Here is a 25,770-nt window from a genome sequence, read left to right on the forward strand (position 1 = left end):
GACTCCCGGGGGAGGGGGCACAATCACGTCCTGTGCTTTTAGGGGCTGTCTCTGGAAACGAGGGAGAAGTGCAGCAGGCACCCCGGCGTCCGGCCGCTGGGAGGGACGCGTCCCCCAGGCCTGCGCGGAGAGAGGGAGAAAGTGAAGCCGGGAGCTGCCACTCCCAGGGACTTGCAGGAATGCGGTTGGAGGGGGTGGCGGGGGGGGGGGGGCGAGCTGTGAGCGCGCTGGCTCCCAATCACAGGAGGAGGAGGAGGTAGAGGAGGAGAGCTGCCTCGAGGAAGTACAAGAATGAAGTTGTGGGGCTGAGATTCCCTTCCATCGTGCACAGAGAGCTCAGAAGACCCCCCCCAGGCAGCGGCCCGCCCCTTGCGGGGTGCTCTTTCCGGCGCCGAGCGCCTGGCCTCTCCGCCTGCCTTGCCCGGCGCCCCCTCCGCCTGGTCCAGCCGCAGCCATGGGGCCGGAGCCTCAGTGAGCACCATGGAGCTGGCGGCCTGGTGCCGCTGGGGGCTCCTCCTCGCCCTCCTGCCCCCTGGAGCCGTTGGCACCCAAGGTGGGTCTGAGTTGGGGAGGGCAGGGAGCCGCGCCGGGACCTTGCAGCCTGGGACCCCCGCTGAAATCCCCGGGCAGGCGAGGTAGGGGTGCGTACGAACTTCCAGACCCGAAGTTGCGGACAGTCCAGGCGCGCGGAGCCGCCGGCCCTCTGCGGGGAGGGGGCAAAACAAGGTGGGGCAGGGGGGTCAATTGCCCCGAAGCGCCTCTGATGTCTCATTATGGAGACAGGCGCTTTCCCGACTCCGCGACAGCTCCGGGAACTTTTCAGAAAAGTTCTCTGAAATTGTTCAGAAAGTTTCTTTCAAAGGGTGTATTGCACTGTGTGTGTGTGTGTGTGTGTGTGTGTGTGTGTCCCTCCTTGAGCCCCCTCGAGCTTTCTCAAAGCCTTTCCAGTTGGCAGCCTCCGCCTCCGGACTGGACTGGGCTGGATTCCCCGGGGGTCCCTCCTGCCCTGCCCCTACCCCTACCCCCGCCTCGCCCCCCTTCAGCCGGTTTAGTTTCTCCAGCTTCAGGCAAGACCTGGGTGTGGAGGGGGAGGTGGGGAAAGCAACCTGTCCGGCCAGAGCCGGGAGGAGAGGGTGGCCACTCGGACTGCGAAGTTGCCTCACGCTGGAGTCGGGGGTGGGGAGGGGGGAAGGGGGAGACGTTTGTTTTGAACAAGTTTCTTTAGGGCCAGCTCCTAAAGAGACTGTGTGCTTTGTGACTTTTGAAGAGCATGGGCGGCAGAGGGGTGGTGGTGGGTTTCTTAGTCTGGGGCATAAAGTGGGAGAGTTCTATGAGAGGGATTCCTGGGCAGGGGGAGGCGAAGAAATAGGACCAGATAGGGGTATGCAGAGGGGTGGATTGTGCTGCCTTTTCCCTCTTGCTGTGTGTGGAGAAGCGTGATGGGGAGACTACCGTGTTTCTGGCCACATCTGTCCATCCGTATGCAATAACGATTAAAGCTGGAAATACTGCGCATGGTATTTTGCATGTGTTCCCTCTTTAATCCTCAGAACAACCCTATGAGAGAAGTTCTACTGATATTTCCATTTTCCTTGTGAAAACCTGGGCTTAAAGAGGTTAAGTAGCAGCAAGTAAGCAGTGGGTCCTGATTGGACCCCAGTGAACCCCCCAACTATACATTTGAAATCACTGTTAATCTACCTTGAACAATGGCGTCACTGCTCCCTGTATCACTGGGTCCTGGGAGTAGTGGGTGGTCTCCATAAATCAGGGAGTTTGGAGAAGGGGTGGCTGTCATCCTGTCTGTGTCGCCTGAGGGCCCCTCTGCCAGACCATTGCTGTGATATCTGAGGGGTGTTCTTGAGGTGTGTGTGTGTGTGTGTGTGTGTGCGCGCGTGCGCGTGTGTGAGTGTGTGCGTGCGTGCGCGCTTTGTGTTGCCAAACAGTCTCTCTGCTGACTTGGGGACTTGACTGAACTCTGCCCTCTCAAGGAACTCCCTGAAGGTGCTGGGCCAGCTCTGCTGTAAACAGCGGGAGGTGGCCCCACGCCTTCTCTCTGAGGAAGAAGTCTCCTCTCCGGGAGGGAGCCCATCCTTCCCTGTTACCCAGGCGGAGTCTTCACCTCTGACCTTCTGCTGAGGAGGGTGAGGGCTGGCTGGGCTGTCAGGCTGAGCTGTGTCCTCCTCACCTGGGCTTTCGAGTTGAACAGGTGGGGAATGGCTGGGTTGCTGCAGTGCTGGGATCTGAGGAGTCAGTTCCCCCACAGGAGACTGGGGTCTCCTCCTCACTCTTCAACCCACACTGCGGGTGCAGACAGATGTTGAATGTGTTGCTGGAAATGGTCTAAAATGGCAGCACACCACCAAGCTGCCTCTAGCACCCTTATTACATGCAAGGGCTGAGAGCTGGGTTAAGAATGTGGGGGGAAAGGGAGATGGAGCAAGACCCAGAGAGTCGGGATTTTTCTGAGATCCTCTCTTAGAGGTCAAGGTTTTATAAAGGGTAGCAAACACATCCTTTTTATCTTGCAGAGCTCATATTTAATTCCCATATGATTCTCCCAACAGCCTCTTTCCTTCTTTTTACTATACTTAGGGAAAGTAACTTCATTTTAATACTCACAGACACACAAACAATTGAAAAGATGGGATCCAATGCAAAAAGAGAAAATACATTGCATTCCAAATACAAAGCACCTTTTCTTTTCTCTCAGTAGGGAATTACCCATACTACTGCTATGTGAACTTCCCTTTCAAAAAATGTACATCGTGTTTCCTATATGCCAGGTTCTTTATCCATACAGTTCATTTCATCTCTGTAACAATCCTGTGAAGTTTCTGCACAGGTGAGAAAACTGAAGTTCAAATAAATGAAGTGACTTATCCAAGGTTTCCCAGCGACCCAATAATGTCCAGGGAAATTTTGGACTCTAACGAGGAGGCATTAAGAGTTGGTCAATCTTGTTCCATTCAATAGGAATGGGTTGAGCAAAGCCTCAGGGGCAGCCAGGTAGCCCGACTATTCTGTTATGCAGGCGAATGATCTTCCTTATTTAGGCTGTAGAAAGTGTAGCTGAACTGCCCCCCACCCACGTCATCGCTTGGCTTTGGAGTTCTCTCTCTCCCTGTCCAGCCCATGTCTGCTTTCTTCTTGGGCGCTCCCAGAGTGGCAAGGAACTGAGAGCAGGAGTGGGGCAGAGGCCAGTGGAACTTACAGTGTTGTGGGGAGGGAGACAGCTGGAGTGGAAGCATGAGGGGCCAGTGTGGGAAGGGGAACTGGTGTAGGTCCCAGGTAGTTGTGTCTGCCCCTGGGTGCTGGAATGATTTGGAAAGAGATTCTCCTCCCTGCCCTCGGCCTGCGGAAAGCCCCTCTGAGGTGACACCTCTTGCTAGGCCATCTTTCCTTTCCACCCCTGGGCGAGGGATGTGTGCTCTCTCAAGGAGTGGGAGAGTTATAGCCAATGTTGGTGTTGTCTCAGCACTGTTTACAAAGCCTTGTCATGTTTACAGATTGCTTTTTGATTCACTATCTCATTTAACTTCTCTGCAGAGAAAGAGTTGTTATTGTTTTATTATCTTCTTACAGCCAAGGTCAGGTCAGTAAATATTCATTGAGTGCCTACTAGGTCACAGGTACAGCTGGGCCTAGAGATGAACCTGATTTGGCCTCTGCCCTGGACGTCCAGAGACTTACTCAAGGTCACAGAGCCAGTGGCCCAGCTAGGGTTCTGTTCTGATAACCCTGAGCCCAGGTCTCAGTCTGCCTTATACTATATCAGGTGTATGGTGGCTGAGTCCTGGTGTAACTAGCATGGGCTCTGGCGCCATGGGTCTGGGGGAGATGAGCTTTGGGAATGCAGGTAGTGTTCATGGAAACCAAAGGCAGTGTTGGCTTTCATGCTGCTGAGTAAGAGAAGCAGCTGCTGCTGAAGGCTGGTGGGAAGGAGAGAACCCACTTGAGAGCATCCCAGAGCTGGGACCAAACCCTGACCGCTGAAGTCCAGCTGAAGGGACATGAAGGACCGTGACCAGCCTCTGAGCAATAGAGGTCCCTTTTGGTTTGGAGACTCTTGATTGGACTTCATTCATTCATTCATTCATTCATTCATTCATTTATCCAGTGCTCACTGTGTGTTTGTCCTGGCTGTGAGCTGGTCCTGCCTCACACTGACTGCCAGGAAAGCTGGAGATTGGGGCTTCTAAGGGGCAGGTGTCCTGGAGACAAAGAGCTCCCCTGTGTGGAAGAGGACCTCCTATCCCTCAAGAAAATCAATGGGAGTAGGGCGGGTAGGGGGACCAGAGTGAGGACCGGGGAGGGGGGAGTGGTCAGGAGATGGGGGAGTGAGAGGAGGTGGGGGTGGGGACATGGGAGGTGGAGGTAAGGAATGTATCCAGAAGGCCTTGGCTTCATGTCAGGTTGGTGGGGGGATTAGTCTGCAAGGCTCCAGCTCCCTGGGAGTGGGTCTCAGGGTACCAATTTTACTACCTGTTACAAACACTTAAAGACTCTTAATCAGACTCAAATTGGCCCCAAACAAATTTACTAGTTGGGCGGGGCTGCCACTCGTTCTGTTCCTCCTGCCCTGCCCAGCCCAGCCACCCTGCCTTGCCCAAAGACTGTAATGTTTTCCAGTGGCATCAGTAGAGTTGGTGTGTATTTATGTTTGCGTGGGGTGTGGCGTGGTGTGCTGTTAGGCCTAGTGAAAGGAATGTGGAATCTAAAAGTCAGACAGACTCAAGTTCAAATCCTACCTCCATCGCTCACAAACTTTATCATTTTGGAAGAATGACTCGTCAGCCTGCGTTTTTTTCTTTGCAAAATAGAAGTCCCTGGCCTCTGCAGGACGTTATAAGGCTCTACCCAGAGTGCCTGCTGAGTACACAGTAGGTGCTCAGTTAATGCAGCTGCCCCCAGTGTTCCATTGTTGTTGTTTTCCTATTGCCTGGTTGCCACAGCTGGTGTCCCTTGGAGAAGCACAGGGCTGCAGGGGGTGGAGACAGCCCCTGTCCCAGCTCCGCTGGTTCCTTTCCCAGGCTTGGGCCAGGGCCTTGGGGTCTGGGCCTGGAGACAGCTGTGCCTACAAAGCAGCTGAAGCTGAGGCCGGGGGAGGTCCTGGCAGCAGGGCGTTATTTTAGGCCGGCCACCCCCAGCTCCTGTTTCTTTGGGAGTCTGGGGGGAGGGACCCTGGATCTATTTCTGGGCCCTCCCCTTCCTCCCTGTTTGCTTCCTTCCCTATCTGCCCACAGGGGTAGGAACAGAGACCACTCTGGGTGTTACTAGGAGGCTGAGGAAGCAACTTCAGTGGGGCTTGCTCCATCAGCCTTTCCCTAGTTTTCTGGGGTCAAGGGTGTCTCTTATTACCCACTGGGATTTGCCCTCCAGCTTCAAGTTGCTGGCAGAGAGGCAGGAGCCCTGGTGTCAGACCCTGAGGTCACCACTGCTATCCCCCTTCATCTACACGTAGTCTGGGGGAGGTGGAGTGCTGACCAACAGGAATTCTGGGCAGCTCAGGCACCTGTGGGCCTGTGTACCTGGGGGTGCCCTTCGCCTACCTCCCCCTGGCACACCCTCCTGGCCAGGACGCATCAGGTGATTCATCTTCTCACTAGAGCAGAAAAACAAGTTAAACTGGGCACTTTAATTTCCCCCCTGCTGGCAGGCATGGTGCCAGCTGCTGCCCCCAGCACCCCCTTTCCAGGGGTCGTTTGCCCCTGTTAATATTCCTGGGCTTTGTGGGTACTTCTGGTCTCGGGGACACTCAGCTGTGGTCCAGGTGGGCCCAGGAGCAGTCATCTTGATGCCCCTTGGCTAATGGTTGGCACTCGGCAGGTACACAGGCTGACGTAGTGCTTTTGTGGCAGGAGTTTCGTGGCATAGATTCTGCCAGCTGCTTCTGGAGTCTTGCCCTGAGGAGGTGGCAAGGGTGAGGTACCAGAGTAGGAGCCTTTGGAATAGGCCTCACTCTGTCCCAGGATTTGTAGTTGGGCTCCAGATGCTCGTAACTGGGCTCTGATGCTCCTTGTCTCTGCCTGGGGGAATTCCAGGGGTCTCTGCAGTGGCTAGGGGGTCCTCATGGCCCCTGCTGTGATTCCAGCTACCCTTCTTTCCCACATTCTGGGTGGCATTGTGGGGGTGGATATCCCTTGCCAGGAGGTTGGCATGTGGGTGGCATTGGAATGGGGTGGGGAGAATGCCCCGAGTTTGTTTGCTTGGGAGAGGGGCAGGGGGTATCCAGCGGGTTCATGATTCATCATCCCTTCTCTTGGGGGATTTTTACCCCTTGGCCCTCAATCATGCCTTTGGGACAAAGAGGCTTTCTTTGCCAGCCGACTCCCTGGATTGGATGGGCAAGCTCCCTAGGGCTGGCACAACAGGGCCCCCTCTGGGTGCTCAGGATGGGCTGAGTCAGAAGGAGCCTTCTCCCCTGATTTCCTCCTCTTTCCAAACTTGCAAACTTCCTTTTGCTGTTGCACGTTCTGCAGGTGTCAGGGATATGGGAGGAGGGGTCCTTCAGTTGTGCTTTCTCGCTGTGCTCTCGGCATGGCTCTGGGGAGTGACTGTGGAGGAGGCAGCCAGGTGGGAGAAGTTCATTGGAAGGGCAGTGCCCTCTGACCCATCTTTTCCCTCCTGCCAGTGTGCACCGGTACCGACATGAAGCTCCGCCTCCCAGCCAGTCCCGAGACCCACCTGGACATGCTCCGCCACCTCTACCAGGGCTGTCAGGTGGTGCAGGGGAACCTGGAGCTCACCTACCTGCCCGCCAATGCCAGCCTCTCTTTTCTACAGGTGAGACCCATGGGCAACCCAGCCAGTCCCTAGCTCCAGCTGGGCTGAGCCCTCTGCTTATAGGTGGGTGGTAGAAGAGGCCTGTATTTCCTCTTGTGGTTTCTCAACCAGAAGTCCTTTCTGATGTCTAACCCCTATCTATTCTACTGCAAGAGCAGTTGACACCCTCTCTACAACGTGGCTGGCCATGGACATCTCTAGGTGGAATGCATTTGTTGCTTTCCTCTCTTGCCAGCACGATCACCTCCTTGTCCAACTACCCAGCCACTGTCCCTCTCCCACCTGGAGTAGTGAAAAGGCTGATGGGAGATGTGGGTTCCAGGGCCAGTTCTGCTGCTGACAAGCCATGTGAATGAATGTAGTCTAGGATCTTGGCTTCACTGGGTGTCAGTTTTCTTATCTATATATTGGGAGCAATAGGCATGCTTTGACTCCGCCTGGGGGGCCCATTTTGAAGATAAAATGGGAAATGTGTGTGAAAGGGTCATGAGCAGGAGAGAGTGGAAACCAGCCTGTTGGCCTGTTTCCATGGTGCCCTGGGGTGGGGTCATGTGTGCAATGCTCAGATGTCATCTCATGCAGGCCTTTCCTTTTACAGATGAAGAAACTGAGATGCAGAGAGGGTGGGGCACTTGCTCACAGTATACAAAGTGTTTCCCCCCCTCACCATTATCATTCTTGATCATATAGGAATCTGGTTCGGGGAGGTGGGGAGTGGCCTCGATTTCCATATTATGCATGAAGGGAGCAGGACTGCTCAGTGGATGGGAGCCTTGCCCAAGATCCCCAAGCACTGGGTAACCCTGAGGAAGCCTTGGGGGATGGTAGTATTCCAGGGCCCAGGCCTGCCTCAGCCCCTTCCTACCCTGTCCCCTCCCAGGATATCCAGGAGGTGCAGGGTTACGTACTCATCGCTCACAACCAAGTGAGACAGGTCCCACTGCAGAGGCTGCGAATCGTGCGAGGCACCCAGCTCTTTGAGGACAAGTATGCCCTGGCCGTGCTGGACAATGGACACTTGCTGGACAGTGCCACCCCTGTGGCAGGGGCTGCCCCAGGAGGGCTGCGGGAGCTGCAGCTGCGAAGCCTCACAGGTGGGCACCATTATCATTGAAATCTCCTAGTTATTGAGAGCTGACCAGGGCCACTGCCAGCCAGGGAAGGCTTTGCATGAATTAGAACTTGCGCCCCTTGGGCCGGCCTGGTGGCTCAGGTGGTTGGAGCGCCGTGCTTCTAACGCTGAGGTTGCCAGTTCGATTCCCACATGGGCCAGTGAGCTGCATCCTCTACAGCTAAGATCGGGAACAACGGCTCTCCCTGGAGCTGGGCTGTCATGGGTCGGCTCAGGCTACTATGTGCTGCCATGGGCTACCGTGTGCTGCCATGAGTGGCTGGTGATCAGCGTGAGTGGCCGGCAACCATTGTGAGTGGCCAATAGCCAGCAAGAGCTGCTGTGTGCGGCCGATCGATGACCAGTGACCAACTACCTCAGCTGGGGGGAGTGCAAGACTCAACACCAGCAGGGGCCAGGGAGCTGTGTCCTACACAACTAGACTGAGAAACAATGGCTTGAACTGGAGTTGGGGGAAGGGGAGGGGGAAGATGGGGAGAAAAAACCCCCAACACTTGCATCCCTTCTAGATGCAAGTGGAGCTAGGGAAGATGGCCTTGTGAAGATTAGAAAAGATTTCCCTTCTTGCCAGGAAGTCAGCTTGCGCCAGCCTGCACAGTTTAATAATTAGAATGCAGGGTGGGTTTTTGCCCACTTCTTGGCTGAGTACACATGTGCAGTGAACAACCTGTGTAACGGTACATGGCAGCCCTGGGGCTGACAGTGTCCCAAACCCTGTGTGCCAGGGCCTTTTTATGCATGATCCCATTTCAGTCATGCTATACTCTTCCAAGGGAAGCATCAATGTTTTTCTCATCGTACAGATGAGAAAACAGATTTACAGAGGATAAGTGACTTGTTCAAGTTACACAGCTACTTAGTGGTGAGGCTGGGTTTCAGACTCCATAGTCTCTCTTAACTGCCAAGCCGTGTGCACGGAGTAGATAGAGGTGAGGTGAGAGGAGAGAGTGACCTGGATCTCTGGAGCCTGCCAGGGACAACTCAGTCCTCCCTGGGTCTCATTTGGTTCATGTGTGTGTCGGGAGGACACACCAACCCTGTCGGTATGGGCAGGGCTAAAAGATGAGGAAAGTGTCTTCTCTGCCCCCTGGGGAACCTGGAGTATGTTTGAGAAGCCTCTTCCCTGTTTAGAAGGCGGGAGGACAGAAGGTGACAGACAGGAAAGAAGCCCCTGATTATTCTCTGTCCCACAGAGATTCTGAAGGGAGGGGTCTCGATCCAGAGGAACCCCCAGCTCTGCCACCAGGACACGATTTCGTGGCGGGACATCTTCCATAAGAACAACCAGCTGGACCTCATGCTGATAGACACCAACCGCTCCCGGGCCTGTAAGCCATGCTCGTCCTCCCTGCCTGCAGCCTCCTCTCTTTCTCAGGCAGGCCCCCCGCCCCCCATCCTCCCTCCCTGCACTAATACCACGCATTTCCTCTTTCTTGTGCCTCCTGCCATCTCTATGTTCATCTCTGTGGCTCTCTGTCCTGTCTCCCTCTGCTTCTAGATTGTGTCTGTTTTTAGAGTCCTCTTTGCCTGCCTGGGTCTCTCCCTCTATGCATTCTGCCTCCTGGTTGATTTCTGTCTCTCTCACTGTCTTCTCTCTCCCCAGGCCAACCCTGTTCTCCAGCTTGTAAAGCCTCCTACTGCTGGGGAGAAAGTTCCAAGGATTGTCAGAGCTGTGAGTCTTACAGAGGCAGGGCTGGGTAGAATAAAGGTGACATGGGAGGGGTGGGATACCAGGCCTCAGGTGTCTTCCCTGGGGCAGGGGGTCTCCCCAGAAGGTGATGCTCGGGAGGTCTGGTGCCCAGGCTGCCTCCCAGACCTCATCCTGCCCTCTGCCTGACAGTGACGCAAACTGTCTGTGCCAGTGGCTGTGCCCGGTGCAAGGGCCCACTGCCCACCGACTGCTGCCATGAGCAGTGTGCTGCTGGCTGCACAGGCCCCAAGCACTCCGACTGCCTGGTACGTGCCCTCTGGTCCCCACCCCTCGGGGGGCAAGGGAGGGGGCACCCCACCTGGTCCTGCCCTATGGCCCCGTCACATCAGGGAAAAACAGCCCAGTGACCAGCAGCTGCCTGTCCCCCCAGGCCTGCCTCCATTTCAACCACAGTGGCATCTGTGAACTGCACTGCCCAGCTCTGGTCATCTACAATACGGACACCTTCGAGTCCATGCCCAACCCTGAGGGCCGTTATACTTTCGGCGCCAGCTGTGTGACCGCCTGTCCCTGTGAGTGCCTGGGAGTAACATACATAGTTGTGGTAATTTTGCTGGGGAGGTCGGTGTACGTAAATGGGAGCATATTGTGAGTATCGTCTGCCCCTTGCTTTGGAGAGCGGGTCCTGATGGTTCTTGTCGAGGTGCCTCGTTCTTTCAACAGCTGGGGAGCAGGTGGCAGCAGCAAAGAGTAGCAGTGAAGGGCCCAGGCCCGGGGGCCAGACTGCCTGGGTTTGTCAACCTGGTTCTACCACGTGCTAGTCACGTGACCTTGCTGTGCCCGAGTTTCCTCATCTCTAAAATGGGAGCAAAAGTAGTCCCAACCTCATATGGTGGCTATAAAGTTTGACGGAGTTAATATGCATCAGCTCGTTCTAACTGTGCCTAGCACGCACTGAGTGCTCCTAACATTAGTTTTTCTTCTGTAGTCTAGATGATCAGTTTTCTTTAACAGCTCCCCTATTTCCTGATGGGCTTTTAGGGACTGGCCTTGGATCGGGGACCTTTTTCCTTCTCTCATGAGAGACAGGAGTGGGCTCTCAGGTCCTGGTGGTAGCCTCCCCACGGTGGGTGACAGTACCAAATGTAGAGCCAGACCGTGTGGGTTCAAATCCTGTCTCCTCCAGTCACTAGCACAATGACCTTGAGAAATTTACATAAAATTGTACTTTGGTTTCCCTTTTGGCAAAATGGGAATCTCACTGTGTCTATCACACAGACACAGGGGTTGTGAGGAGTAAATGACTGGTGAGTGTTCAGACCTGTAGTAAGGGCATTTCAGTACTGGCTGATGTTATTCTTATTGTGCTACCTGAGCACGGTGACACTGCTCATGGGGGGGCATGAAGGGCCGGGCCATGTGGACACACAATCCTGCTCTCCTCAGACAACTACCTATCGACGGACGTGGGATCCTGTACCCTGGTCTGTCCCCTGAACAACCAAGAGGTGACAGCTGAGGATGGAACACAACAGTGTGAGAAATGCAGCAAGCCTTGTGCTCAAGGTACCCACTGCCGCCCCCGCGAGGCAGGCTGCAGGTCCTGTCCCTCTGCACCCAGCCTGGCCTTGTTCCCTGTCCCACCCTTCCTCAGATCCTGCCTAAACGCAGTCCTTGTCTGCCACTGTCTCTGCCCCTGGCTCTCCCCAGATCAGCTCCAAACTCTCCCGTATCTCGCTAGTGTGGGGAGGGGGCATGTGGCTCCAGGGTGGGATGTGGACAGGACCCAGGAGTTTGGTTCCTGGTGCTGTATGTGGCGGCTGATCAGTCCCAGTGCAGGGGCTGAGATGGCCCCTTTACCACCTGTCCCATTCCCCACAGTGTGCTATGGTCTGGGCATGGAACACCTGCGGGAGGTGAGGGCAGTCACCAGTGCCAATATCATGGAGTTTGCCGGCTGTAAGAAGATCTTTGGGAGCCTAGCGTTTCTGCCAGAGAGCTTTGAGGGGTAAGGATACTCAGAGTTAAGGGTGGGTACAATGGCCTGAGACAGCATCAGGACAGTCACTGATTCCTGAAGACCCGGAAGTGGCAGCATCTGGGGGTGACAGAGGTGGGAGGCCAGGAATGCAGAGGAAGCAGGTGGGAGATGGGGGGGGGCAGGGACGTCTAGGGGGATTATTTTCATAAATGACATGTTATCCATGAACATGCACTTGTGTAGAGGTCCAGCCATCCAGATAAAGTTACATTCTCCATGAGTTCATTGTAGCTTTATTCCTAATAGTCCTAAACAGGAAATAACACAAATGTATATCAATAGGTGAATAAATAAATAAATGGTGGTCTGTCTATACAATTAAATTCTCAGCAATAAAAAGAAACTACTGATACGCACAACAACATGAATGAGTCTCAAAAACATTATGTTAAGTGAAATAAGCCAGACAAGAGAGTCCACAGTGTATGATTCTCTTTATGTGAGGTTCTTCACAGGCAAAACCACTCTGTGATAGCAATCAGAACAGTGGTTGCCCTGGGCTGGGTGGACTCGAAAGGGATACAACAGAAATTTCCGGGGTGATGGAAATGTTTTGTATATCAATTGGGGTGGGGGAGCCATGAGTGAATGCATTTGTCAAAACACATCAAACTGGACAGCAGAAATCTGCATTTTGTTAGATGTGAATTACATCTCAATAAAATGTGTATTAAAAAGGAGAAAATTCCTTTCAACACTTCCTCCACCTCGACCTCCCCCTTCCAGAGGAGACCACTATTAACAGGTTGTGTGTTCTTCTAGACCAGTTATACCCATGTAGATACTCACAGAGAAACGTAGTTATGGTAATTTTGCTGGGGAGGTCGGTGTACGTAAATGGGAGCATATTGTGAGTATCGTCTGCCCCTTGCTTTGGAGAGCGGGTCGTGATGGTTCTTGTCGAGCTGCCTCGTTCTTTCAACAGCTGTGGAGCAGGTGGCAGCAGCAAAGAGTAGCAGTGAAGGGCCCAGGCCCGGGAGCCAGACTGCCTGGGTTTGTCAACCTGGCTGTACCACTTGCTAGTCATGTGACCTTGCTGTGCCCGAGTTTCCTCATCTCTAAAATGGGGGCAAAAGTAGTCCCAACCTCATAAGGTGGTTATAAAGTTTGACGGAGTTAATATGCATAAGCTCGTTCAACAATGCCTAGCACGCACTGAGTGCTCCTAAATGTTAGTGTTTTGTCTACGGTCTGGATAGGTCAGGATTATATTTAACAGCTCTCCTATTTACTGAGAGGTGTTCAGGTCATTTTCAATTTTTCTCGTACACTACTGCCTTGTACATGCCTCAGGGCCAGTGTCTCTCTAAGTCACATTCCTAGAAGTAGAATTTCTTGATCAAAGACTATAAATATTGTTTTGATTGATCCTGTCAAACTAGGGCCTGGGCTTTGTTGTTCAGGATGGGAACAGCTGGGCTTGAGCAGAGAGTTAAGTGAAGTTATGAATGGGGTGGCAGGGCCAGCTCTGGGGCTGTGCCCACCCCTTCCTGGCCCTACTGACTCCTCTCATCCTCTTAGGGACCCCGCCTCCAACACTGCCCCACTACAGCCTGAGCAGCTCAAAGTGTTTGAGACCTTGGAGGAGATCACAGGTGGGCTCTGACTCTGCCTCCTACTCTGAAGGGCCTGGGGGTCCTCGTTCTGTCCCCACGCCCCTAGACTCATCCTGTGCCTGCAGGTTACCTGTACATCTCAGCGTGGCCAGACAGTCTGCCTGACCTCAGTGTCTTCCAGAATCTGCGTGTAATCCGGGGACGAGTTCTGCATGAGTGAGCACCAGGGGAGGGGGCTGACAGGGGGGAGGCCTGGGGGAAGCTGTGGCTGTGCTGGGTCCTCCTGTTCCCCAGGGACTCCATCCGCAGCCTTTCTGCGGGAGTTTGCCAGTGTGATGCGGAGGGCAGTCCTTGCAGACTGGGGAGGGGGAGTCAGCAATACACTGTTCCCCCTGCAGCTGAGCTCTCCTCTCCCACAGCGGTGCCTACTCACTGACCCTGCAAGGGCTGGGCATCAGCTGGCTGGGGCTGCGCTCACTGCGGGAACTGGGCAGTGGGCTGGCGCTCATCCACCGCAACGCCCGCCTCTGCTTTGTACACACGGTGCCCTGGGACCAGCTCTTCCGGAACCCTCACCAGGCCCTGCTCTACAGTGCCAACCGACCAGAGGATGAGTGTGGTAAGACAGGGAGCCCAGTGCTGCCCACTCCCCGTCTGCCAGCACACAGGAGTGCCCGTGGGCACCTAGCAACAGCAATCTGGGACTTGTGCAGACCCCCTCTCCTTGGTGTGCCATTCTTGACACAGCTCTGGCTGGCTTGACCTCTTGGCATGGCTTTTAGCTGAGTCCTGCCTCACTGCCTTGGCATCCTTCCCTTCCCTTTCCTCTTTGTTCTTAGAACCTCAGAATTGCTTTCTCTCCCTGCCTTGCCCAGGCCCTATTCCACCCCTCTGACCCAGAGCCACCCCCACAGCCTTTTCCCCTGGTTCACTGGGACCTGGAGCCTCCCTTAAGAGTCCCCTCTGACTCCTTCCTCCTCACTGCAGTGGGTGATGGCCTGGCCTGCTACCCACTGTGTGCCCACGGGCACTGCTGGGGTCCGGGGCCCACCCAGTGCGTCAACTGCAGCCAGTTTCTTCGGGGCCAGGAGTGCGTGGAGGAGTGCCGAGTACTGCAGGGGTATGCGGGGCGGGACAGGGGGAGGCCGGAGGGGTGCACAGGGGTTTCTTCCAGACCCCCTCATCAGCTATTCCCTCTCTCAGGCTCCCCCGGGAGTATGTGAAAGACAGGTACTGTCTGTTGTGCCACCCTGAGTGTCAGCCCCAGAATGGCTCCGTGACCTGCTTAGGATCGGTGAGGTGCTGGTGGGCTCAGAGCTGGGTGGAGGGAAGTAAGGGTGGGTGGGGGAGGATTGCTAAGGACCTGGCCAGTGGCCAGTCTGGGAAAACATCTGTGGAGAGAGCCCTGAGCTCAGACCGGCACAGCAGGGGGGTGGAAGATGGCTGGGATACTGGGGACCGCGAGAGTTGTGTCGTGGTCCCTGAGCCCCTTCAGGTGGTGTGGAGGTCCCAGGGGAGCCTATGTTCTTGACTGTGGCTGTGCCAAGGCGGTTAGACTTGTGGGCTTAGGCATCAGACTACCTGGATTCAAATCCAGGCTCTGCTTCCAACCGTACTTTGCTCAGTTGTAAAAGAAGTATCATACTAGTACCTGGCTCATTAGGGTACAGTAAGAATTAGCTTAAAATAGGGTTTGGCCCAGTGCCTGAGCATGGGAAAGGCTTTCTACATATTAGTTACTATTACTACTTGCTGGAATACCTTAAGTAATGCACTCCCCTCCTAGGCTTCCAGTTCTTCATTTGAAGTCCCTGGCTTGGGGATCAAGCCTTCATGTGAGGGGAGCTGGGTAAAGAGCAGGTCTGGGCACCCAGGAGCAGGGTGAAAAGTGCTGCTGAGCGGCAGTGGGAAGCTCGAAGGGGACCCAAGGGCCTGATCCTACTGCCAGCCGCACGCAAACCTTCCTCCCCTCCCAGGAGGCTGACGAGTGTGTGGCCTGTGCCCACTACAAGGACTCTCCCTTCTGTGTGGCGCGCTGCCCCAGTGGTGTGAAACCTGACCTCTCCTTCATGCCCATCTGGAAGTTCCCAGATGAAAAGGGCACGTGCCAGCCGTGCCCCATCAATTGCACCCACTCGTGAGTCTGAGGGCCTTTTCGGCAAAAAGGAGGGCTTTGTTCCAGGAGCCTCTCTGGGGCTCTTATTATAAAAGGGGGACAATTCTGCCTTTGCTTACCCTGAGCCTTAATTTTTCCTATCTTTTTATTCTGCCCACAAAAGCAACATGTTATTAAAAAGTTTTTATTGAAATGTGAAATATAAATTAATGTCACTAGCAGTTCTATCTCTACTGTTAATAATTTGTAATATTTTTATTCTAGTTTAACTATACATGCTAACATATATACTATTATAACATATAAAATGTTATACTCTCCAGTTTTTAATCTGTGCAAATTCTAACATATAACAAATATGTTAATATACATTATTCTCGTTTTTCTTTGTAGTGTAACATTTTTATTTTTATTTATTTTTTTCTTTTTTAAGGAGAGCACAGCTCACAGTGGCCCATGCGGGAATTGAACCGGCAACGTTGGTGTCATTAGCACTACGCTCTAACCAACTCAGCTAACCGGCCACCCCCCTAACATTTTTTATTTATTTATTAGATTTATTGGAGTGACATTGGTTAGTAAAATTATATAGGCTTCAAGTATACATTTCTATAACACATCATCTGTATATTGCATTGTGTCTTTACCACCCAGAATCTGTTCTCCTTTCATCACTATATACTTGATCCCCTTTTCCCCCTTCTACCACCCCCCAACATATATTTTATACCAAAATAGGATCACAGATCATACATATTGTTTGTGGATTGTTAAAAAAATCTTGCAGTGTTTTTTCATGTCCTAACATGGTGATCTACCCTATTTTTATTTTTTCACATAGTTGTCTTTAATTACACATGCAATACATGAGTACATTTTTTTATTTTTTTATTAAATTTATTGGGGTGACAATTGTTAGTAAATTTACATAGATTTCAGGTGTACAATTCTGTATTACATCATCTATAAATCCCATTGTGTGTTCACCACCCAGAGTCAGATGTGAGTACATTCTTGTGATAAACGTTTTCAGCAATATAGAAGTATACACACTGCAAAGCAAATGTGCTTGTTTGTCCCATCTCCCACCCTTCCCTGGGAGAATCACCAGATTCACTCTGGGAGTCCTTCCTGGCTCTCTCTCCACACATCTACATAAACATATATTATATTCGTATTAGATTGAGTCATATAAATTGTTGTTTTTGTAGATCAAAAATGGCCGAGAAACAGCAATTTCATATAGTTCAACTCATAATCAGTTTTGGTTTTTGTGTGCATTTTTTATGGAACTGAATCACACTCCATATATTGTTCTGCACGGTGCCCCCCGTCCCTTTATGTGCCTTGGAGGCCTTTCTTCTGAGTGCACATGGATCTACCTCCTTTTTTTCATTTTTTTTAATGACTCCATCCGCAGCATGGATGTAATATGTGTGTCCCTGTTTGAGGGATATTGATGGAGTTTGTTTCCTTGTTTGTTTTGCACTTGAGCTCCATATACACGTGAGCATCTTGTACATGCCCCCCAGTGTACAGGTGCTGGCATTTTTAGGGTACATCCCGAGAGGTGGAACTGCTGGGTCACAGACATTATTTAATAGGTGTTGCCAAATTGTCTTCTGCAGAGTTGTGCCAGTTTACTACCTTGGCCTTTCACGGAGGGAATGGCCAAGATTTTAGACTTGATGCTCTTTTTGGTGTTCCCCCACAGGGCACACCACAGGGAAGTACAGAGCAGCAGGGGGTGCGGGGTCACAGGTTGGAGAAGAGATCCCCTTGTGGGGCAGGAGAAAGACACTGGTGACCTTGAACCCAGTTTCTGACTTTGTCAAATGATAACAACCCAGCCACATGGGTGGCCGGTTAAGCCAGTTGGTTGGAGCGTGGTGCTAGGAGCACCAAGGTTGCCGGTTCGATCCCCACATGGGCCACTGTGAGTTGCGCTCTCCTTAAAGAACAAAACAAAACAAAATAAAACTTTAAAATGTTTAAGAAAAACAACCCAGCCACACCTACCTCAACGCTGCTGTGAGGCTGGAGTGAGACAGGAAGTGGCTCCAGGCTATTGACAGGACTTTCTCTCCTACAGCTGTGTGGACTTGGATGCCAAGGGCTGCCCCGCCGAGCAGAGAGCCAGGTCAGCATGGTCCCCAGGATGCACCCAATGTTGCCCCTCCGTCCCCCACCATCCCTGGGGGGTTAGTGGGGAGCTTTGGGGAGAAAAACAGATTGGAGTATGTCCTAGGCAGTCCTTTGTCTATAAAACAAGTGTTTATTAGAGGTCTGTGATATGCTAGCTCTTGGCTAAGCAAGGGAAAGAGGCAAGGGTGACAGTGACATGGGGTTAGTACCCAGAAGGGCCATCTATTCCTGGATGAGTCTTGAAAGGTGATCTTATGGAGACATGATGGTCCAGGCGGAAGTAACAGCATGTGCGAAGGTTGGGAGGTGTGGCAAATCATGACCTATGGCTGAAAAATTTGGCGAGAACATCAGAATCACTGGGTGTCCATTCCTGGCCCCACCCCATACCACAATCAGATTCTCAGGGGGTGGGGCTCTACACTTGTACACGCTAACGAGCTCTTGGTGATTTTTGTCAGGAAGTTTGAGAATCCTGGACTAGAACCACGGGCAAGAGCACAGACAATTGGGAGATGTGGGTGGGGAGGGCTTTGAATGTCCAGCCAGGAGTTTGGACTTGATCCCAGAGGCAACCGGAAGCCAAGAGAGATTTGAAACGAGGGAAGAGAGGCTGGGGATGGAGGTGTGTGGCTCATGCTCCCAAATTCCCTTTCCAAATGCCAGCGACCTTCATGCCCCTCCACGGGGCTGCTTCACCCCTTCTACCCAAGACTGGTCCCCAATCCCTGACCTTGGCTTCTGTCCCCAGTCCTGTGACGTCCATCATTGCCACCGTGGTGGGCGGCCTGCTGTTCATGGTCATGGGGGTAGTCTTCGGCGTCCTAATCAGGCGACGGCGGCAGAAGATCCGAAAGTACACGATGCGGAGATTGCTGCAGGAAACGGAGGTGAGGTGGCCTGAGGGCCTCCCTGCTCGCCAGGGCTCTGCGGCCCAGCGCCGCAAGCACTCATGCACGGTTACCTCCTCACTCATCTCAGCTGGTGGAGCCTCTGACCCCTAGCGGAGCGATGCCCAACCAGGCTCAGATGCGGATCCTGAAAGAGACGGAACTGAGGAAGGTGAAAGTGCTTGGATCAGGAGCTTTTGGCACAGTCTACAAGGTCAGAGGTGGGGCCAAAGTCCGGGGTGGGTGGTCCCAGACGAGGCGTGGGGTGTGGCCAAGGGTTCTGTTGGGGAAGGAAGCTGAGAGCTGGGGCCGGTGGTATTTGGTACCGCAGTTATAGAAGGTGGAACAAGGGAAGGGGAGGGGAGCGTGGGGCTAAATAGTGAGCTTGTTGCTAAATAGCGGGCTTGGCCCACGGAGGGGAAGGGTATTCGGAGCATAAGTAATGACCTTCTGGACTGCTGCAGGTTGGAAGGATCTGGCTGGCCCTCTTCCTGCTCACATCCTCCTCTTTCTGCCCAGGGTATCTGGATTCCAGATGGGGAGAATGTGAAAATCCCAGTGGCCATCAAAGTGTTAAGGGAAAACACATCTCCCAAAGCCAACAAAGAAATCCTGGACGTAAGCCCCTCCACCCTCTCCAGCCAGGAGTACAGGAGGGACCCCCTGGTTGCAGGTCTGGGGTCTGGGCTCTCTCTTCACTGGAGTTTGAGGAGACGCTCTGTGTTATCCCCAAACCTCTGACCCTCCCCAGTCTGTGGGCTGTAGTTCTGCTTTGTGTTGGATGGGGTTGGACCCGGTGAGGTCCTATCACACCTCAGCCCTCAGGAAGGACGTGTGGTGGTTGGGGGTCTGTGGTCGCCCATGCCCTCAGTGTGCACCCTTGCCCCTAGGAAGCATATGTGATGGCTGGTGTGGGCTCCCCGTATGTGTCGCGCCTCCTGGGCATCTGCCTGACCTCCACAGTGCAGCTGGTGACACAGCTCATGCCCTATGGCTGCCTTCTAGACCACGTCCGAGAACACCGCGGGCGCCTGGGCTCCCAGGACCTGCTGAACTGGTGTGTGCAGATTGCAAAGGTATGCACCAAGAGGCCTGGGCTCTGTGGGTGCCCTTGGGAGCAAGCCTGTCCCCACCCAGGACTAGGATGGGGCGGTATCCTGGGAGAGTGTGGCCAGAATGTGAGTCACACGGATACCTCTTATCCCAGGGGATGAGCTACTTGGAGGACGTGCGGCTTGTGCACAGGGACTTGGCTGCCCGAAACGTGCTGGTCAAGAGTCCCAACCATGTCAAGATCACAGACTTCGGGCTGGCTCGGCTGCTGGACATTGATGAGACGGAGTACCACGCTGACGGGGGCAAGGTCAGAGGACGGAGCAGTGAGGCAGGGTGGAATGGCATCTGGCCTTGGGAGAACTCGGAGAATGGCTACGTCCCCGCCCACACCTAGTTCAAGGACTTCCTCCTCTGCTCTCCCAGGTGCCCATCAAGTGGATGGCGTTGGAGTCCATTCTCCGCCGACGGTTCACACACCAGAGTGACGTGTGGAGCTACGGTGTGTGATGGGGACGGGTGTCCGAGGAGCCATGGCCCTGTCCATGGGGGAGATGTGGGGGGATGACAGCTGAGATGGGGAAAATGATTGGAGACACCTTAGCCTGGATGTGGGACAGAGAGTGGGGCTGCCAGTGCCTCAGTCTGCCAGGGGCCACATACCCTCGGGACTGGGGGAAGACTGGGTAGCTCCTACCCTGTAGCATCACATCCCTTCCTTGCGTCCCACATGGCTCCTGGACCATGAGCCTCTGGGGCTCAGTACACTAAAGCTCCCTCTTTCCTCGACCTCCTAACCCTGTGTCTGCGCCAGGTGTGACTGTATGGGAGCTGATGACTTTTGGGGCCAAACCTTACGACGGGATCCCAGCCCGGGAGATCCCTGACCTGCTGGAGAAGGGGGAACGGCTGCCCCAGCCCCCCATCTGCACCATCGATGTCTACATGATTATGGTCAAATGTGTGTGGATGAGCTGTGCTGGCTGCTTGGAGGGCTGGGAGGTTCTGGATGGAGGGGCCTACAGGGGGCATGGGAGTGGGCCAAGAGCACGATGCATGTGGACCCAGGGGCCCTGATACAGTTAAAGGAGCCTCAAAAGGGTCTTGCTTTCCTTTTACAGTACCAGTCTGGGGAAGCTCCAGAGATCAGCTAGGAAGCCCAGCCCTTGTCCAGAGATCAGCTAGGAAGAGACTTGGATGCAAAATAAAAAGGGCAAACTTATAGAGATTGTCAAAAGTTCTGGTACCTTAGCTCTGTCACCCCAGGGCTTTCACTAGACCAGACCTGAGAAGGAGAGGGGGCGGGGCTGCTCACAAGCTCCAGCCAGAAGTGAGATGCTAAACTCCCTCCTGCTCCCAGGTTGGATGATTGACTCGGAATGTCGGCCGCGGTTCCGGGAGCTGGTGGCTGAATTCTCCCGCATGGCCAGGGACCCCCAGCGCTTTGTAGTCATCCAGGTACTGGGCCTTTCCGCCCCATTCCTGCCTATGACTAAGCGCTCTCCTGCAGAAGGTGGAAAGAGAGATGACTCCTGGGGCCCCGGCCTCCAAGCCCAGCCCTTGTCTGACTCACCTTACCTCTTCTACCTTCCTGAGCCTTCCTCGGGGGGAGCTCTGGGCTGGGGAGAGGCTGCCACACTGTCTCCCTCCTCCCCAGAATGAGGATTTGGGGCCTGCCAGCCCCTTGGACAGCACCTTCTACCGCTCACTGCTGGAGGATGACGACATGGGGGATCTTGTGGATGCTGAGGAGTACCTGGTACCCCAGCAGGGCTTTTTCTGCCCAGATCCTGCGCCCGGGGCTGGGGGCACAGCTCACCACAGGCACCGCAGCTCATCCACCAGGGTCAGTGCCCTCCGTCACAGCTGGTGGGTTTGGTTACCTCCCCCGACCCAATGGACTAGGGTCCCTTCTCCAATGTTCCCCCACAACCGTCGCCCTCTCTTGGAGATCCCATTTTCCCTAAGAAGGATTCCTACTGCCTTCCAACCCGTGACCCCATTCTCTCCACGGTGACTGTCATACCCCAAAGGTGACTTCTGTTTCTCTCCTGTTACCCTGTCACCTCCCAAGGAGTCTCCATCCCAAATCCATGAGTAACTCCCACTATGACTTTCTCTTTTGTCCCCAGAGTGGCGGTGGTGAGCTGACGCTGGGGCTGGAGCCCTCTGAGGAGGACCCCCCCAGGTCTCCACTGGTTCCCTCAGAAGGGGCAGGCTCTGATGTGTTTGACAGCGACTTGGGAATGGGGGCAGCCAAAGGGCTGCAGAGTCTCCCCACACATGACCCCAGTCCTCTACAGCGGTACAGTGAGGACCCCACAGTACCCTTACCCCCTGAGACTGATGGCTACGTTGCCCCTCTGACCTGCAGCCCTCAACCCGGTATGGAATCCAGGCCTGAGCTGAGATTGGGAGGTGGGAAAGTTGGGGACCCTCAGCTGAGGACCCACTGTGGGGTCTGTGGTAGGAGCTGGGACACATGGGTTCCTTCCCCTAACCAGCCTCTTTCTCTTGCCCTTTCAGAATACGTGAACCAGCCAGAGGTTCACCCGCAGCACCCCTCACCCCTAGAGGGCCCTCTGTCTCCTCGACCTGCTGGTGCCACTCTGGAAAGGCCTAAGACTCTCTCCCCCAAGACTCTTTCCCCTGGGAAGAATGGGGTTGTCAAAGACGTTTTTGCCTTTGGAGGTGCTGTGGAGAACCCTGAGTACTTGGCACCCCGTGGCAAGGCTGCCCTTCAGCCCCACCCTCCTCCAGCCTTCAGTCCAGCCTTTGACAACCTCTATTACTGGGACCAGGACCCATCAGAGCGAGGCTCTCCACCCAGCACCTTTGAAGGGACCCCTACAGCAGAGAACCCCGAGTACCTGGGTCTGGACATGCCAGTGTGAACCAAAAGTTCAAGCCTGCTTTGGTCCTACTGAACCCTCGGGGAGTAGGAAAAGCCTGACTTCTGGCCTCTGTCGGTACAAGGCGGAGAGAGGGCCCTTGGACCACATCCAGTGGAGCCTGCCCTGCCAGGAACCTTCCTTCCTGTTCCAATTCCCAGGTGGCTCAGTCTGGTTAGAAAAGGCCGCAGCACTGGAGAGTCTCGACTGATTGATTCGAGCCTGGCCCCAGCAGATTCTAGGGGCCAATGGATGCCATAACCACAGTCTGCTCAACCTGAGGGAGCAGCCCAGCCTGGCTCTCTTCTTCCAGATCTCTGGCAGTGAAGGACTTAAGGAAGTTGGGCTTAGGAGGGCAAGAGGCCCGAAGGGAATATCTAGGACAAAAGTTATCCATTCAGAGACTGTTCCTGAAACCTACGGTAGCTCTGCCCCACGAAGGAGGGAGCAGCAGTAGTACCCAGATCTAGTCCTGTACAGTGTTTTTTTGTTTTGTTTTTACTTATTTTTTTTTAAATATGAAATAAGGACTTGGGGAGAGTGGGTATTGGGGAAGGGATTGGGGTTCCCTGGGGTTGAGGGAAAGATGTCCCTTCTCCATACCCACTTTCTCTATCTGCAAATATATTTTGGAAAACAGTTGGGCCCCAGCCTATGTCTGGGGGTGGCTCTGTGCCATCCCTTAGTGCTTACCTCCTAACTTAAAAAACAACTCATTTTTTTCCTGAAGGGAGTGGCTAATAATCTTTAGGAAACCTGAAAGAGAAGCCTATCTTCCAGCTTTCTGGCTTTTGGGTTGGGGTGGGGAGTGGGCAGTGGGATCTGGGAATTGGGATTGTGATCTGAGAGCCCTTTGACATTCTTGCTTAGAAAAAAAAACAAAAAAACGGATTTCTAAGGACACCCACTAGATTGGGGTAATTTATTCCTTGTGGGAAGGGGCGTTGGGGGAGGGGTGGAGGAAAGAAGAGGAGAGGTCTACTGTGTGACTCTTTCCTTGCCTTGGCTATGAGAGGAGATCATTGAACTAGAAGTAGCTATCCAGAAAAAAAACCCACCCATCCAGCATGCCCACCCTGGTTAAAGGCTGGGCTGGACTCTGTGCTCCCCGAACCACACCCCCACTCCCAGACTGGACATAAAAACACACACTATTTGGCACAGGTGTTTGTAGTGCCATTTTATTGCCAATAGCTGACATTGCTCAGGGCTAGTGAAAATAAATTAAAACTATGATGGCATCCGACAGTTATGGCTAAGCTGGAGACCGAAGTGGGCTTTTGTGGGCACTGATCCTGGGAAGGGAGTATAAGATGGCTGTGGAAATGTCAACGGAGAGGCTCTCCCCCGAGACCACATAAGTTTCTATTCCCTCCTGGTACCCAAAAGGGCAAAGTAGAGGCCAGGGTCTCTTAGCTACCAGGAGCCAAGTGAGGGGAAAGAGGCAATGGGAAACCCTCAGCAGGACCAAAGGGGAGACCAAGGCTTGGATCCCAGAAGAGCAGGAACCCGGAATCCCATGTAGTCACAGAATGACGCAGGGAGGTCGGCTGTTGGTGATCTTTTCTAGGGGTTCTCCATTACTGGCTCTTCGGATGGCCTCAATGAGCTAGAGGACAGAGATGTGGAATGGGATGATGCGTTGTAGGGGTGGGGTGAACCAGGGGGTACTTCCAACATTGCAAATACTCACATCTTTCTCATAAGGGAAGCCCCCATTCTCCAGCTTGGAGAAAACCAGCTGTCCATTGATCTCGATCTCAAAGGCCCCTGGTAGTAAATAAACCGGTGAATGAACTGTATGCTGAGGACAGGCAAAAGTTGGGAGGTCCTCCAAAGGTGGGCCTTCTACACAACTTAGACTCACTCCTTCATGTCCCCCACTGGCCCCATTAGAGGCTCTTGTAGTTCTTTAAGCAATTTTCCAAGCCTGGGTCAAGCCAAAGGAACCTACAGAAGTGTCGGTCACCTCTGTATCCTTTCTTTGAACTCAATGAAGGGCTCCCTCCCCTCAAACCTGTACTTCAGTCTCACCAGTTTTTCCCTACAGGCTTCATCTGTGACCCCCTCTCCCACGGAAGGGGCCCAAGTTGGCTGGACATTTACTATATGCCAGATCCTGCTGGACACTAAAACAGCCAATGCCGGAGCTAAAAACCTTAGAGCTGGGATTTAAAACACTGACTCAGCAGGTGTCCTGCGGGCCTCACCTGTGCCCCCCAGGCGCGACTCAATCTCGATGCCAGGATACTGCTCTTTCACTGCACTCGCCAGCTCCAGGTAGGTCGCCTCGAAGCCGCAGGGTTCACTAGGAAGAAGATGTCTGGGGTCCGCTTGGGTTTCGGGGTGGGGGGGCTCCCGTGGACCCACCCCCGTCCGGGCCGGAACCCCACCGGGCAGAGCTGCTCACCAGTACTCCACCACGATGCGGACCCCACTGCCGGGTTCGAGCTCCCTGGGATGCGGCGCTGCAGACGTCGGCCCCAGGTCCCCGCTCATTGCTGCGGGCTCCGCTTCAGCCGCTGCTTCCGGGTGTGACGCGGCGCCACAGGCACGTGAAGGGGCGGAGCCGCGCGTTACGTCCGGGCGTCCCCCTGCGGGCCGCTGCTGCTGGTCTGTTTTGACCCTATTCTTAGCCAGAAAGCTGGGCACTCGGTGGACTAGTCCAGGCCACGTTACCTGCGCGCTGGTTCTACGAGATCCGGGGCTTGTCCCGCGCCGGGTGTCCGCTGGACTTCACGGGCTTATTTGTTCTAATGAAATATCTTAAACTGCAAAGCGTTTTCCAGGAAGAGAATGTGGTGGAGCAAGGGGTCTCAGGGTCTAGGGTTGGCTAATGGTATAGAATAGTTGCCATTTCTCGCTAACATGCTGATGGCATTTTAAACCATCCCACAGCCACACCGTGAGGTATTTCTGACTAAACTGTAGACACAACCTAGGGCAGTGAACACGTCTCCCCTGCATTCAGGAACCATAGGTTTTGGGGCTCCCCCTCAAGCTGTATGCGCCCCATCACGTGCACCCAGTTCCTGCACCTCCCCTGTTAGCCCAGCTTCACTACCGGCTGGCATCATTATTCTCATTTTGCAACTCTAGAAATGGAGGCTGTCTCCCTGCCTCTTCTCTTCCTGGCTTCCCACCATAGCCCACCATAGCATACTAACAGGTCACCCACTCTACCATTTCTTTAAACCATTCATTGGGTTTCTTTGAACCATTCATTGTTTTTCCATTTATTTATTTATCTATATTAGCATCAGGAAAACCATTTTTTAAAGATTTTATTGGGGAAGGGGAACAGGACTTTATTGGGGAACAGTGTACTTCCAGGCCTTTTTTCCAAGTCAAGTTGCTGTCCTTCCAGTCTTAGCTGTGGAGGGCGCAGCTCAGCTCCAGGTCCAGTTGCTGTTGCTAGTTGCAGGGGGCGCAGCCCACCATCCCTTGCAGGGCTGGAGGAATCGAACTGGCAACCTTGTGGTTGAGAGCCCACTGACCCACATGGGAGT

The 25,770-nt window shown here is 53.8% G+C and overlaps 2 protein-coding genes across 2 annotated transcripts; one reads left to right on the forward strand and one right to left on the reverse strand.

The window, feature by feature from the left end:
• Window positions 1-213: 213 nt before the first annotated feature.
• ERBB2 (erb-b2 receptor tyrosine kinase 2) lies at window positions 214-23,501 on the forward strand. Its single transcript, XM_081027134.1, has 27 exons — window positions 214-553; window positions 6,635-6,786; window positions 7,667-7,880; window positions 9,112-9,246; window positions 9,522-9,590; window positions 9,759-9,874; window positions 10,000-10,141; window positions 11,016-11,135; window positions 11,451-11,577; window positions 13,132-13,205; window positions 13,292-13,382; window positions 13,586-13,785; window positions 14,154-14,286; window positions 14,370-14,460; window positions 15,143-15,303; window positions 17,375-17,422; window positions 18,179-18,317; window positions 18,409-18,531; window positions 18,837-18,935; window positions 19,208-19,393; window positions 19,525-19,680; window positions 19,797-19,872; window positions 20,185-20,331; window positions 20,731-20,828; window positions 21,028-21,216; window positions 21,503-21,755; window positions 21,897-23,501. The coding sequence occupies exons 1-27, from the start codon at window positions 481-483 to the stop codon at window positions 22,262-22,264; spliced, it is 3,780 nt and encodes a 1,259-aa protein (XP_080883260.1). The 5' UTR covers window positions 214-480; the 3' UTR covers window positions 22,265-23,501.
• On the reverse strand, window positions 23,496-24,808 carry MIEN1 (migration and invasion enhancer 1). The gene is made up of 4 exons (XM_081027135.1): window positions 24,672-24,808; window positions 24,472-24,569; window positions 23,955-24,031; window positions 23,496-23,870 (listed from the first exon to the last, which is right to left on the reverse strand). The coding sequence occupies exons 1-4, from the start codon at window positions 24,758-24,760 to the stop codon at window positions 23,787-23,789; spliced, it is 348 nt and encodes a 115-aa protein (XP_080883261.1). The 5' UTR covers window positions 24,761-24,808; the 3' UTR covers window positions 23,496-23,786.
• Window positions 24,809-25,770: the final 962 nt, after the last annotated feature.

The sequence above is a fragment of the Rhinolophus hipposideros genome (genome assembly GCF_964194185.1).
Source record: "Rhinolophus hipposideros genome assembly, chromosome: 20".
NCBI lineage: Eukaryota > Metazoa > Chordata > Mammalia > Chiroptera > Rhinolophidae > Rhinolophus > Rhinolophus hipposideros.

What these genes read in the sequence shown, in the direction of transcription:
- ERBB2 (XM_081027134.1), top strand. Translation starts at nt 481, where the DNA reads ATGGAGCTGGCGGCCTGGTGCCGCTGGGGGCTCCTCCTCGCCCTCCTG. An exon ending in TGGAGCCGTTGGCACCCAAG is followed by an intron (nt 554 to 6,634) that starts GTGGGTCTGAGT and finishes CCCTCCTGCCAG; the next exon opens with TGTGCACCGGTACCGACATG. An exon ending in GAGTGCCGAGTACTGCAGGG is followed by an intron (nt 14,287 to 14,369) that starts GTATGCGGGGCG and finishes TCCCTCTCTCAG; the next exon opens with GCTCCCCCGGGAGTATGTGA.
- MIEN1 (XM_081027135.1), bottom strand. Translation starts at nt 24,760, where the DNA reads ATGAGCGGGGACCTGGGGCCGACGTCTGCAGCGCCGCATCCCAGGGAG. An exon ending in CGCATCGTGGTGGAGTACTG is followed by an intron (nt 24,570 to 24,671) that starts GTGAGCAGCTCT and finishes TCTTCTTCCTAG; the next exon opens with TGAACCCTGCGGCTTCGAGG. An exon ending in GCTTCCCTTATGAGAAAGAT is followed by an intron (nt 23,871 to 23,954) that starts GTGAGTATTTGC and finishes TCTGTCCTCTAG; the next exon opens with CTCATTGAGGCCATCCGAAG.